The sequence below is a fragment of the Melanotaenia boesemani genome, chromosome 3, assembly GCF_017639745.1.
Source record: "Melanotaenia boesemani isolate fMelBoe1 chromosome 3, fMelBoe1.pri, whole genome shotgun sequence".
Taxonomy (NCBI): domain Eukaryota; kingdom Metazoa; phylum Chordata; class Actinopteri; order Atheriniformes; family Melanotaeniidae; genus Melanotaenia; species Melanotaenia boesemani.
In genome coordinates, this window is record NC_055684.1 from 26003308 (window position 1) to 26018531 (window position 15224).

General features: G+C 37.9%; 1 protein-coding gene across 1 annotated transcript in view; it reads left to right on the top strand.

Annotated features, from left to right (window-relative positions):
• The window catches only part of plch2b (phospholipase C, eta 2b), a 43508-nt gene that overhangs the window by 18884 nt on the left and 9400 nt on the right, over positions 1 to 15224 (top strand). The window contains exons 2-3 of the mRNA XM_041979661.1: positions 8517 to 8630; positions 8874 to 8977. Coding sequence (XP_041835595.1) covers positions 8517 to 8630; positions 8874 to 8977 — 218 coding nt within the window. The remainder of the gene's footprint in view (positions 1 to 8516; positions 8631 to 8873; positions 8978 to 15224) is intronic.

Genomic DNA, 15224 nt, shown 5'->3' on the forward strand with positions numbered 1-15224 from the left:
CTATTTTTGTAATATGTGCCCCAGTAAGGAAAAGGTACAGCCACTATCTTGGAGGTCTTCCTAATTTGTCAGTCTTGTAGTTTACTCAAGAGGTCTAGACCTGTTAACTAGTAGTCCTTGTTCTGTTGCTGTCCATCAGTCACTTGGGCCTCCTTCTCCTCCTCTGACTTCCTCAGTCTCTACTCTGTGGGGGAGGTGCAGAAGAGTCTCCAGTACCAGGTACGGTGCGTGATATAATAGTCTGTGAATTTGGAGCTATTACTGTTTGGGTTGTTAGAGAGGTTATCCAGTGACATTTTGATAGTCAATCTGCCTTCTTTGCCATGGTATTAGTATTAATCTGCAGGATTAAAACTCAGCCAGTCAGACACTGGACATGCTGTCTTGTTGCAGAGGAAAGAGCTTGATAACAGCGAGAGCACCATGCATGCTGTCCTGCATGCAGGCAGAAATGTGCTTATCAGTGACAAACCACGCTGACAGTTAGGCAAACTTAGTCCTTTGTTGATATTGTGGTTTGTTAACTAATTGAACTCTTAGAAGGAGCAGAGTTGTTTTAATCAGTATTAAATAACATATTTTCACTTGGTGTTAAAACATTTTATATGAAGAAAAAATGTAGCAACTGAACATTTAACTCATGAAAACCAAGGTACATAGAGTATTTTAGGTCTTTGTAGGATTGAGAAAATTACCACTAGACTTCCATATTTTATAGAATCTGGTTGCATGACGTTTAAAAAATCAAAACATTTACACTAAGAGGGAAGTTGTTGAAGTATATGAAAAATTAATTTTTAATTTACAAAACCACAGGGTATATGCAGAGATCAAGTTCTATGAGAGCATGTATACATATTAAAATCAAGATCACAAATGTGTTGTAACATGTATAAATGATGTTACGGCATTGTAAAATTATTAAGTTGAAATTGTATAGAAGTATTTTTTTTTATTGTTATTATTTATATAGAAGTATTTAATCAGTCTAGGTGTTTGGAGGTTCCCTTCGTAAGTAAGTAAAGTTTATTTAGATAAAAATCACAAAGCGCTGTACATAAAATGGGGTGCAATAAAACAACATAACTGCAACATGCTTGACTGGAAATCTGTAGCATATTGAAAATATGAATTGCTTCTGTAACCATCAGGTCAAAGCTTTTTCTGGAAGCTGTGAAAGTTGCAAGAAAAAGAAGGGTGGGAACTACAGAGAAGCTTTTAGCAGTTATGCTAACATCTTTTCTATCCAAGCCAACCAAAAACAAAGTAGCCTTTGTTTTACCAGCAAACTTTCTCACATACTTTCACACACTCCTTTCTTTTCTTTGTCATGTTCCTGGAAGTTGTGTATTGAGTAGACATTTATTATATCCATCATTAAAGACCATAAAAGCAGAAAGTGTAGTTTCTCGTTTTGTTTTTTTCTTGTTAACCTTCATCCCCACAGGCCTCCTGGTCAGTTCTGCAGCTGCTCTGACTGTGCAAGTGGGCTAAATGTTAATAGAAGCATAAAGGCACGGTGTGTGTAGCTGTGTCACATTGAATATGCACGAAAATGCTTTTACTGGTTTGTAGCCTAGCTTATTTCTTCAGATCACATGGTCTCACGTTCAGCTCTCTTGTCCAATAGTGCAGCAGGAAGGCTGAGACTATCTGCTTAATTTGTCACTATTTCACCTATAAATACACCATAACAGAACATGTTTCATTTCCTAATATAACTTTGATTCACAACCATACCAAGCACACTCATGCCAATAAAACATAATCTGCAGGGATATCTGCTTCATGTTTCTGGGCTTTGTTGTGAGGTCATTCTTGAAGGGAGGGGGTGATTTGGATGCCATTGTCAACATACTGTATGAAAGGCAGACGGGCATATCCCGTTGCTATGGTTGCCATGTTTGGACCTGAAGTGGAATTCATTTCTCCTCATGCAGTAGTACAGTAATCTTTCTTTTTGTTTGCTCTCACCAGTGAGATGGTCTTTTCATGCACACACAAGCAGTTCACCTCATTTAGGAACTCGTTTTTGTTCATGGTGAGAACACAAGAAATGAAACCTGTCAGCAAAAGATTATAGAGTTAAGCATACCTTATTAGTTTAAATCCAGATTTGGATGTACTACGTAATAGTACTAAATGAAGTGAATTGAATGGAAAATAATGCAAGTAAGCCTACAGTATGAGAAAGTCACCATTGCAATGTCGCAATGTTCATTCTTTTTGCAAGTAAAACAGCTGCCATCATTTTATGTATTGGGGTATTGAGCTTTTATGTGATTCTTAGACTGAGAAATGATACAACATTATTTAGTTTTTTGTACTAAATATGAAAATGATTTACGAGAAGTGATTTTTTTTAGCAGTACTTGATTTAGTTTGCACCAAAAGCAAGAAAGTTAAGCTCAAAAGTCCATAACACATCACTTGCAAGTAGAAAAAAAAGATGCTTTTAGTAAAATAAAATAAAGAAAATGGCGCTTCTGTCAGGCCTGGATTCAAGTTTGGATTTGCTATTATTACAAGCACAATATTTAACACAGTGTTTTTTCTCAGCAAATTACTGTAAAAAAGACTCCTCCTTACCATCCAACACCACACAATTTTAAAATAGTTCAAGTGCAGCTTATTACACTAAATTGTCAGCTGTCTTTAAACACTTCCAGTAATGAGATGCTTGCTTGCTGCAATTAGTTTGGTAACAAAACAATATTTTCCTCAGAAAATCGAGAGTCTGGAAAAGATCTTAAAGGCAAATTATATATATTCCCATTTTGTCATGTCAACCCAAACATAGCTTCAGATGAATGCTAATATTGCTCTGTATGCACACTACCACTACTATTATATGTGAATGTTCGATTTGCAGTTTGTTTTCATTTCCTTCAAGTTGCAACAAAAAAGAAGAAAAAATCAGTTCACTCATTGCTATTTTAAAATCAAGTCAGTTTGACTTAAAATCACAAGTTTGTCTCAGGGCACATTTACCCTGGCACTATTTGGTCCGCTTTGAGCACACCCTGGTCTTCTTTCACAGATAGTTCGGTCCAGGAGCAGTGTGAACGAGCATGCAGACTCTAGTGTGGACCAAAGAAGCAAACTCTGGTCTGCTTAAAAGCTGAGGGTCTCCAGCCGCCAGAAGTTAACATCTGCATTGTCACAGATGTTGCAGAAGAGAAAGAGATGCAGTGTTTCAGGGAAGGTTCTCTGAAAGTTAGTTGTGACCTTCAGCAAATGTTCGCGGAGCTTTTAGAAGTTCCTTTGTTGGTTGTGCATGTCTGCAGCTGGAACACCCTCTCAGTTACTGCATCCACATGCCTTAAAAACACTGCCCCCCTCATATACAAAATGAGGCAGAAATGCATACAGAAATGTCAAAAGGAGACAAAGAAAAAATATGTTTGGAGAAATAAATAGAGGAAGAAAATGCAAGATTGGAAATCACGAAGAAATGAATATGACTGAATTTTAAAAAATGTCAATAAATTAATAAATAAAATGTCAGATGAAAATAAAATACAGAAATAAATACATGCATTAAAATAAAATAGGTATAAATCTAAAAAAAATACAAAATAAATAAACTAATTCAACTGAAAATTACATGGAAAAGTAAATAAATAGGAGTATTAATACAAATTTAAATTTGAATAGTTGAACATGACAAAATATAAATTTATTTTACATTCTATAGGTTTAATAATAGAAAAACGATTTTTAAAATTTTTTTTGTATAATTTACCGGCATGTAAATTTGTTTATTATATTCTGTATGTATCTTTTTATTTTAGCAGTTTCAGTCATCCATATAGTTCTTCTATCTTGAAGCTGCATGTGTCAAGCTGTGTGGATCTGATGAGATATTCTACCTTTAGGAAGAGCAGCTTGTCCTGCATCCACCTCAGATCTTATCAAGTCTCAATCCCAGAGACAATTAGGACAATCCAATAAGCTTTTCTGTAATGCCGACCTTATGCCAAGCCCTGTGGCTGTCTGTGTGTGACCATACTTCCATGGTTCAGATCACTACATAAACAAAATATTCTCAAACTGGACACAGTGGAGACAGAGTAAATTGATAAATTAAGCTAAGATTTAGGGAGAGGAAATGAAAGCTGTATCTGTTTGGAGGAGGGATGAAGTTTCAGGGATATTCTGAGCAGACACTGATAATTTTCCTCCAGCTGTTACAGTATGTGGTGACCACAGGGTTTTATATAAATCAAGCGACTGTCATACGATTTAAGCAGTTCAATGGAGAGCTCAAGGCATCCCTGTGACCATCCACACCGAACTGCAGGGATCACATTACTAAAACTAGTATTCTCTCACTTCCAACTAAGGCTGTTACCCGAGTGAGCCATGCCACTTGGTGTGCCCTTGAGTGAGACAGCGCCCCACTAAGCACATGTCGATCTGGGGATTACATTCAGGGGTTTAGGAGGGGAAAGGAGGCTGTAATCTGAAACTGTTGTGTCTTGTTGCTGTGCACTTTTCTTAATGCTGTGCTATCATGCAGCGTGCATTGGTATTGTATGACCATTGCCCGAGGAACTTCATCTGGGGGGGGGGGCTATTTTTGTCTAACCAGATGAGCGCTGCACCATGTTTTGTTTCTTGCTAATTTCATTAGTGTTTTTTTAGAGACCACAACAGATGCTGGAGCCTTACATTATAGCCTTCTATTACAGTTTGTTTGAGAAAAACATGAGAAATGTACTGCCTTGGAAAGACTGTTTCAAGTTGAGCCCATTTGTTTGCTTTTGTGCTGTTAATTAAGCTCAATTAGCATGTCTGTAAAGTGAATTTAAGCTAAGCTATGTTACGCAGCCTTTTAGCTTATAGCCTAGCATAAAGTCAAACAAACTAACTCCCAAGCCAAATTGTTTACCAGTCCCCGTATGCTATCTAATTTGATTGCTTTTGTGGATTTTATTAAATTAAAAAAAAAAAAAAAAACAGACTAGTTTCTCTTTTCAATCTTTCTAAAATGGCTGTTGACTCTTTAGCCTCGTGTTTCCCTTACAGATTTTTAAATAACCCACCCAGGTGGAAGTTTTTTCAAAACATTATTCCTTAAAGTAAGGGGGAAATTAGTCTAATCACAAATTTGCTTGTTGTTTTTGGTGGTTGTAAATGCTCATAAATAAGGCTACAAATAGTTAGCCCAGTCTTTTGCATTGAGGAAATAACAAAAGTCAGTCATGTTTTTAGAGCAGTCAGCTGTAAACATCCATCCTATGTTTACAAACATTGTCTTGGTTTCATTTGTGTGACTTTTATCACATATTGAGGAGAATTTTTGTCAACAAATAGGCTTTAGGCTGGCTAAACTGTCGTTTTTAAACCTTGTCTTATTGCTCGACTGCTCATGTTCCTTTTTAACTCACAAACCTCCGTAGTGTGTTGGCTGTGTGCTATAATACCAACAGCCAGAGCTATTTAAAACATCAGAGAGGGCAACACTTTAACCACACATCTTACTGACTTGTTGGTTTCCTTTACCTCCCATCAGTAAATTTTTTTTCCATCATCTAAGCTTTTTATATGTTCATTAATGCTCTCTTTCATTGTTCCTCTCCATTTTCCTTCCAAGAAAAATTGTTGTGTTGACACAAAATGGCACAGTATAGAGAAATGTCCGCTATGTCTGTGAACAGATCAGTCATTTAGCTTTATTTGTAATTTGGCATTTTCTGCAACATGCTGTTTGCTGAAACTCCCTCTCAATAAACCATCTTCATCAATTTAGCATTATCCCTTATTTTATGCAAAACCTCCTGGATATCCATTGTTTTTAGCCACAAACGTATTGCAACAACATTCAATATAAAGATTGTTGATTAGCTTAAAGTTGAGAGGAAAACAAACAAACCAAAAACATGCTCCACATAGCAATATATCATTAATGATTACTGAGGCCAGTCAAATGCAATGTTTTTCAAACAGATATTGATATGTTTATGCTGTGTTGTGTTAGTGATTTTCAGCCATGCCTGCATGAAAATAGCCCAGGATTATTCTTGTATTATCATACTATTATGGAGGACTAATTAAAAATAAAGCATGCCTGCTCTTGCCCATCTGCTATTAGACCCTGTTTAGCCCACAGGTTTGCTTTGAACTGCTCCCTCATTACAGTGCCTCAAAGAAATATCATACAATAGCAAGTTGAAAAGGGCAATGCTTGAATGGAGTCTGAAAGGGGAGGCTGTACTTGGCCTTCAAGTATACATTCCTTTGGCTCAGTGCTTCCTCTGTGGTCCCCCTCTCTTAGCCCACCCCCCCTCCTACTCAAGACTCGGTTCCCACAGGGGACTCAGCCAAAGCAAACTCCTCAGAGGAAGTCTCCCTCTCCTTCCAGTGTGAGAGAAAGAGAGAGATGGATGTCCGATCCAGGCCCTGTGGGACCTGCAAGGCAGTAGGATGTGCAAGGAGGGTGTTATGACTGCCTGGCCATGCTATGTCTATGATGTGGTGATGAGTAAAGCCCGTGCGGCTGCTCTCCTGTGAGGTCAGTGTTGTATTTAGCCAGCAGGTCCCTTGTGGTGTCTGGGAGTGTCTGTTTTCTGGCTCTATTATGTCTAGTGCTCATAGCCTTCCTGGAGCTGCTAACCTCAGGGTAGAAATAGCACCAGACAGGCAGACATCCTTTGTCAGGAAAACAACAGTCATGTCAGTAATTACAGAGTCTGATTACACCAGTGCAGCAGCTCTGAGAATACCACTGGCCTTGAATCAGGCAGGTGAGGAGTCAACTCAGCACTGAACCGTCAGGAGGAGGTCTGGGTTAAAAGAATTAACCTGCGGTAGCAAAACCAAAAACTATGCCGTGTGTGTGTGTGTGTGTGGAAGGTGTGTAATGTAGTTAGACAGGTGGAGACTCAAGGGGAGTGTCCAGACAAATATGTAAAACTCAAGAAGCCTTTACAGAATAGAGTCACATTCTAGTGACGATGTTTTATTTTATCTCTGGATTCATATGTAGTGTTTTATTGTATCTCCTCCTGCACATCCAGAATTTATATAACTGTGTTCTGTGAGATTTCCACAGCTCAGGGTATTATCTTTGAAGTGCATTTCTTGTCTATTCAACACTCCAAAATTTCAAGATCACTTAATTATTAATTAAACAACTATTTGAACGCTTTTTAATCATTAATTAGTCACAAGAATAATTTGTTTAGAACTGTGGTGAACAATGTATCTGTATTACAGGTATGCTGCGCCAGGCCCAATTTTACACCTCCAACCTTGAGCATGCTGAATCAGACACACATACTCCTACAAATACAAATACCCTCCCACACACACACATACATGTCTACACCCCTTCACCCACCCAGCTTCCCACACGTCCCACTCACAGCTGCATGAGCACACACACACACACAGGGTCTGGCTTTGTGTAAAAAATCTGTTAGACGTGATTCATTACCAGCCTGGTTTCTCGTGAAATGTAGTTTATCATTGATTTCCATATTTAGGTGATTACAGCAAAGCTGCGATTAGCATTTCACAAACATATGCAACTTTGCAGGAGTGGTTTTTCATTGAGAATTTTCAGGGCAGTAATCATTTCCCGGCAATTGCACACAACGCAATGGGACTGTTGGCCTATTCCTGCAGGCAGGATGTCATTGTAGTGAGTAAGAGAGCGACAGGCAGGTCTGTGCTGGCCTCTGTGCCTACTGAGGTAAACATATCCTCTCTCTGACAAGTGCAAACCTGAGGGCTGGGGAGGTTAGATATCTTAACACTCTGCTCAGCAGCTTGCCACACACACAGGCGGACAATATATCCAAGAAAACCTTGTGGGATTCAGCATTTTATGGCACTTAACAAGACAGGTACTTCCTCAAGTTTTTAAGAATGCCCTCAAACTGTACATGACTCGACAGATCTGCATCAGTGTGAAACTGTTGCAGAACACTCCTACTCCGTCTTCTGTCAGATCTGAGTGCAGTTACTTTAATTTGCCTTCCTCTCTGTCTGTCTTTCTCTGGATTGCTATATTTCTGTGGTTTGTGGAGTCGATTTGCTCCACCTGACGGCGCCTCTTCTCCCTGGCAGGGAGCAATGTAGCCCTACTGGCCGCCAGCCAGACCAGCTTGAGTGTCTGCTAAGCTCAAAGCTCTGCTCCACACACACACACACACACACACACACACACATGCGCTCACACACTTATACACACACAAACTTGCAAACATGCCAAACTCAGAAACTAAATGCTTACACAGACACATCTTCTATGGCCCTTGTCTCTCTGTGACTTCTTTATAATTTTCTCCCCTAGCATGACCTTTTGCTCTGTTACTGTGGGAAAGAATTGTATAACATCAGCTCATGTTCTGAGAAATCTATGTCTCACTTATGAATAATGCCATCTACAGTCATACTAGTGCATTTATAGAAGTTGTTGGCTTTTGAAATATGTACTGTACTCCATGATGTAATATCTCTGCAAGGAAAGTGGTGTTTAACTATCTATTCTCTCCTCTTTTCTTCAGTCTCCAAGCCCAATCCCACCCAAGAGGTCCAAACTTGACAAATTACAGTCTCCATCAGCTGACAGAGACAGGAAACCTGATTGGTTGCAGCCGCTGTCCAAGTCTGCACACAAGGTTTGTACCGTGCATGTCTACAATGCCAGTAAGAAACCAGAATTGTTGTCAAGATTAAAGATCAATAGAATGACATAGGAGTTGTTGCTCTTTTCAGTCATTATATTATCATCTATGTATGACCCCTCATCATCCGGTCTTGTTTAATAAAGAAGGTTCTTTGAATGTCTTTGTCATGGATGATTTGATGTTCTGGTGGTTGTTCAGAAGTTTTTCTGAGCTTGTTGTTGTTTGTTGTTCCAGGATCTGAAACAGGTCCAACTAAAACAGAGACCCTCTGCTTTCCGTCCCTGGTCCCCTAAAGCAACAGAAAAAGAGAAACCACCCACTCAAAACGAGGTAGAAAGGTGAGTCTTTTAAATAAACTTATGATTCTTTAGCTTTTAAGTAAAAAAAAAACTGTAATTATATTAAGCTTTTGACCAATGAAATGTTTTTTATATTTTTTTCTCCACAGGCCTTGCTCTAAGAATCAGGAGACTGGGACTGCTTCCTTAGTCCCTTTGCTCCATCAGAAGGACAGCCACCCTCCTGGCAGGGGGCCTGCAGCCATTTCCATAGAAGAGCTGCATAATGGTGACATACAGCCTTCAGCAAAACCGGCCCATTCTATCAACAACGATCGAGCCAATGACATAGACACAGATGGAGAGATTGATGTGGACGACTGTGACGATAGTCAGTATTTGATTCAACATGGATGAACAGCATAAAGTTGATTTTAAAATAGTATAATAACATAATAACAATAAAATTAGCATTACAAAATCAGTGTTTATAAGACACTGATTCTTCAGATGCAAGTTTGCTTGCACAGGGAACAACATCAGGGAAAAGCTAAAGGGGAGCTGCTTGGATGTTATTCCTGCACAACTGCGCCATCTGTCATCAAATAGAAGAAGTGCACAATAAATAACTTCTTAACTTTTGCATATTTTCCTTTTTTGTTGCTACTCTCAAAAAATGATTCAGTCTATAAATAAAAAAAAAAAAATAATGTTATATTTTATTTTAATTTTCATAATTACTGTTGTTTTTATTCTTTTAAAATTAACATTATAGTGTCCTTGTTGTTAAATTACTTATTCCTTTAAATCTCTCCTCAGGTCCAGTGCCAGCGTCCACCCTGGCTTCTCCTCCCTCAGCCTGCACCAGCGTCTCACAGAGTCTGTCTCTTCAATGCGTGGCTCAGGACAGACCTCCCTGGCAGCCAGGAAGTGTTTGCCCAGAGATGGACACCATGAGGCAGATGCTGTATGCTGGCCTGGACACCAAAGAGGCCCGGGAAAAAGTCCTGCAGGAGATTGTTAGAATGAGAGTGAAGCAGGAAGAGAAGTTGGCAGCTGCTGTGCAAGCCAAACGCAGCCTTCAGCAGGTACTTAATAGCCCTGTAAAAATGTACAGTATGTAAAAAAGAATTACATAAATGTAAATTTTCATTGAATCTGACTTTTAGATATTTTGTTTTTAAAGGAATTGGAGTTTGTGACAGTGGCTAAAAAAGGCCGCCTTCGTGATGCCATTGAAGCGAAACGCAACCTGCGAAAGGAGATAGAGCGCCTTCGTGTAGATTGGGAAAAAAAGATGAGGGACGCTGAAGAGTCTTGTGGGCGCCTGAGAAGAGAGTTAGAGAGGGAGAGACAAGTGCGAGTTTGTGACAAAGGCTGTGAAGCTGAACGCCTTCGGGTCAAGTACTCAGCTCAGGTAAAACATCTCCAAAATACCCCCAAAATCATCAGGGAAAAATTTTAGTGTAAATCAATATTTTGTCCATTGTATGTTTTTCATTTTCCCTGACAACTCTGTGTTGGGTTGTGTCTGTAGATTGAAGAGTTGCATATGCAGCTACAGCAGGCAGAGGCCGATCGCGAGCTGCTAAGGCAGGAGCTGCAGCAGGAGAGGGAAGCTCGACAGAGTCTGGAGAGTGTTGTTAAAGACCTGCAAACCCAGCTGGCCCTGCAGGCCAATAGCAGTCCTCCCATAAACTGCAAGGACACAAACACAGACACACACAGTCAGATCACACAATCCTGCAATGGATCCTAAAGTTGCACATTTAAAACCGGACAGAAAGACTCAATGAAAAAGAGCATGCGTAAGGACTTTGCTACAACTCCTGTTGGGAAAACAAATCATAACGCAAAGTCACTTTTGTAAAGGAAGAATTTGTCATGTATAATATGTTATAGTATACGTCGATATAATTATGACAATATGGATTTCATGACATGAACTGGAAAGTAGCATGAGCATGTTATCAAGTGTGAACCTAAGAGAGACTTCTTCGGAGCTGAACACATCTTTTCAGTGACGTCAGTGCCCTCCTGACGCTGTCCAAGGATTTTGTTTTGATATAAGCTATTCTAAGATGTGCAAATACAGCTACACAACACTACTTGAATATGAAGGGAAAAAACATGTTGCGCCTGGTGAAACATGAGCAGATGATGAAAGTCTTGGTGCCACAAAATACTGGTACACTCAGACGTGTCATTGCAGACCACTGGAAAAACATGAGACACAAGTTTACCACTATTAATTATAAATATCCGCTTGCTTTTATTAACTGTGTAGAAGTTGTACTTTTTAAGAAATACTGCTTGCGCAACACTGTTATTCCACAGGCAAGTAAAACAAACATTCATATACAAACATGTACGCATGTATACTGGCTTATCTACCTTTTGTATTTTATAAACCTAAAGTATTGGAGGCTGAGTGGGCTGCCTTCAGGTCCATTGTTTAATGCTTAAATATTTTATGGGAAGTGTTGCTTTTTTGTTGTTGTATTACGATCATGTTTTTGCACCCAAACCACGTGGTAAATAGCAGATATTCTTCCCTAACTTAGGTCTATAGGTCTACACACACACTCCTTAAAAAAGAGAAAACACTTCAACAGTGTTTGTTTATGTTGAAATGCGGTACTTCTGATTTTCTATGGAGTATTGTAAAATAATTTATATTCTACCATAATTTGCTGCCCATCCACAGGAAGTATTCATTTTTAGTCACTGGTTTTAGGGCTCTTAAATGAACAGTTGCTGTTTGTATGAACAACATTTCTACATATATATTAAATATGGATATATTTTTTTACTTTGAGAGAAGTAATTGCACTTTTTAAAGAAAGAACCTTGCTTTGTGCATCATACTCCCTGTTAAATTTTTCAAATCAGAAATGAAAGTGAACTTTCAAATTGAATTCTCCTTCCCTCAGTTTCCTCCGATGTAAATACGATATTGTAAATAAGATTTTTTTTTGTTGGTATGGTATGTTTGCTTGCTCCAGACTTAAAGTGATTATGGATATTATTTTTTGCTCTTACTTGAAACCAAAAAAAAAAAAAACTCTTATTTGGATTTGTAAAACTGTAATGTCATTGTTGCTGATCCCTGAATATCACTGCAGTCACAGGGCATTTACCAGAGCAGATGGATTTATTTGGTTTAAACCATCAGTGGTTTTTGTAGGTTGACACCAACAGAAAATTCTAATCTCTCTGTTTTTAAAAGATCTTTATTATGTGATAATTATAGAGTATATATTACACCTCAGACCAAAAACTGACAAATGGATTATAATTCTCTGCACTTCCAGCTCCCTCAAATAGAGTAGTAAATGACATCTTCTCATGGTTTGAACCTTTTGGGTGCTGTCGTATACATTAGAAAAGGAAAACACTTTTATGTCTTATTATGATACCCGTGCTCAGTATTTGTTGAGTACAGTGTAATAGCAATACCCATTTTTATTAGCTGATGCTGTTGTAGTTTTGGTCTGGAAGTGGGTCTTCACTTGTCTCTTGTTTCAACGTTTTCCTTTTTCCTTCAGAAAACTTGTATTATAACCATTAAAATCTAAACAAATGCGACTAAGCTTCCGTGTGTTTGAATATTTGTGTGTGTGGATGTGTTTGTAGCTCCTACAGTGATGCTAGTTGGTTGGTCCAGATTGCTTTAGTATTAACAGAAATTTGAAACATTGTACAGACAGTCACATACCAACAGAATAAAGTCTGCTTTCTTCAGTATTAAAACTATTAAACTGACTCGTTCAGAATTATTGGCACCTTTGGATCGAAATTCAAAGGGGTAGTGGTGATATGGTGCCAATGGTTTAACTTTACCTTGGCAGCAAAACATTTCAGTAAAGTTGGGAAAGGCTGAAAAAGTAAGTGGTTCTAAAAACATATCAGGAGGTATAAGTTGTGAATAATTAGATTTATAGGCAACAAGATCACCTTAGAGAGATAAAGTTTTCTTAAGTAACAACAATCCTCAAAAAATTTACTCAGATTCTGGAGCAACGTTGGAATAACATTGCTGAATTAAAAACAGGAGTTTTCCTGACATGGAAATTACTGCATGAGTTCAGAAAAACTTCCAGAAATCATTGTCTGAGAACGCAGTTCACTATGCCATTCACAAATACAGATTAAAATTTTATTTTGTAAAAATGAAGTTAGATATGAACGCGATCCAGAAATGCTGCCATCTTCTTGGAGTCATTGTTAATCTGAAACAGGCTGAGGCAAAGTGAATGCTGTTCTGTGGTCAGATTAATCAAAATTTTTTATCTTTTTTTTTTTAATAATGGATACAGCATCCTCTGTGCTACAGAAAAAGGACCATCCAGCTGGTGAAGGGGTTTTTAAGTGGTATAGAACTGACATCTTGTGCATCTAGAAAGGCACCTTTAAACATCAATGGGGTGCCTTTCTAGATGTTAATGTTTTATCTCAGGAAAACCCATGCATATATCTACAAGACAATTCTAAATCATGACACAGTGTTGACCAGGTACAATGTTATATCAGACAAGCATGGGACAATATTCCTCTCACAAAGATCCATCAGCTGATATCCTCAGCTCCTTGATGTTTAGAGACTGTTGCTAAAAGAGGAGGAGCTACACAGTCCTCTCATCATAATAAAGTCAAGTAGAGCTAATATTTTTAATAAACAGAAAAGTAAAACATCTCATTTTCAACATTCTACATGTTTTTGATGTTCCAGTGTGGATATAGTATTAATTTCTAGGATATGCATACCATGGCATTATTCTTTTAACACAGCATCCCATTATTTTTTTTATTTCTTTATTTTTTTCCCCCCATTGTATTATGGATGATTGGTTAACTTCTTCTTGATGAGAGTTCCCTTTATAGCATGAGATGCATAAATCACAGAGGATCTTTGCACACACTAGAAAGCCCCAATTCTAACATGTAGCATAAAAAATGACAGGGAGAAACTCAGCTGAAATAATCTACCAAACACTGGCGGCCAAACAAAACACAATTCAAGCCCCAAGCATTTATATGGGAATGTAACAAATACATGAGAAGAGCACCATCCAGTTTAGACCTTCTGCTAATTTCTCCACTTTAAGAAACCACACAAACAAGGTGTCACATGAAAGCAGGGACTCTGCCAATTACAAAAATATCTGTCTCATCAAGGTGGGAGTAGAAATCTCTGTGAGCCAAGATCATAAAGCATGTTTTTACCTTGTCTGTTTTGTGGTGAAAAGTTTGATTCCACCTTAAAGAAAAAGACAAAAAAAAAAACTCTGTTAATGTGTTCTCTTATGACTCTGCCATTGAAATGAATCATGAGGATATTGATAGTTTCCATGACAATGAAAGGGGTTTTATGAAATAATATTTTGGGTTCATTTACTTTATGTATCCTCATGGTGTTTCTAAGTTGAATTTTGGGGCCATTTCTTGATTCTCCAGACTCTGACCATTGATAGACCATCAAAATCAGCTGTTGTGTTCCTTGGATACATTATTTGCCTGTTCAACACCTCTAAACATCAATAAAACTGCTCAGGTTTACTTTTCCAGCCTCTACATTTGCACAGTTCCTCATCACACATAACTTTACTAATTCCTAGATGAATTGGACTGCTATCCTTTGGTTTTTACTGGTTTTCAAAGTAATGTGTGTTTTTTAGGAGAAGATAACCATTTACAATTTCTACTGTTTTTCTGGTGAATTTACTCTGACATGGTAACATATATTTATTCTAACATTCTCAGCTTTTGTTGAGACCAAATAATAAACATACAGCCCTTGTAGAGATGATATACGTAATTTATTTTGGAAATGTCATTTCAGACAAAGGGGTGACAAAATAGACTTCATGAAGAAAAGATTAAAACTAGAGTTTTGCATAAAATAATGTAGTATTACTCGTGTAAGTGCTCATGAAGGTGTAACACATCCTAACCAGTGCAGCAAAAGTTAATACAAAGCATTTAAGCTCTGTCTCTGGAAGTCTGCATGGTCAAGAATAATAAAGATGTGCACATAGAATAATTAAGAAAAAAGATTAAACAAAATACAATTACTGTGTGTTTTGTATTTAATCTCCTGTATGTTTAAAATATTTTTGAATCTCCTCAACATGATACACGTGTAAAGTTTGTGTCCCATTGTTGCCTCTAGGGGGAAATCATAGCACGCATTTGAACAGAAGTTACTTAATGATTATTTACAGCCAAATCATTCCAAACTAAACTCCAAGACACTTTGACTACCCTAATTCTAATATTTTGCAGTGGTTATGACTCCAATACATAC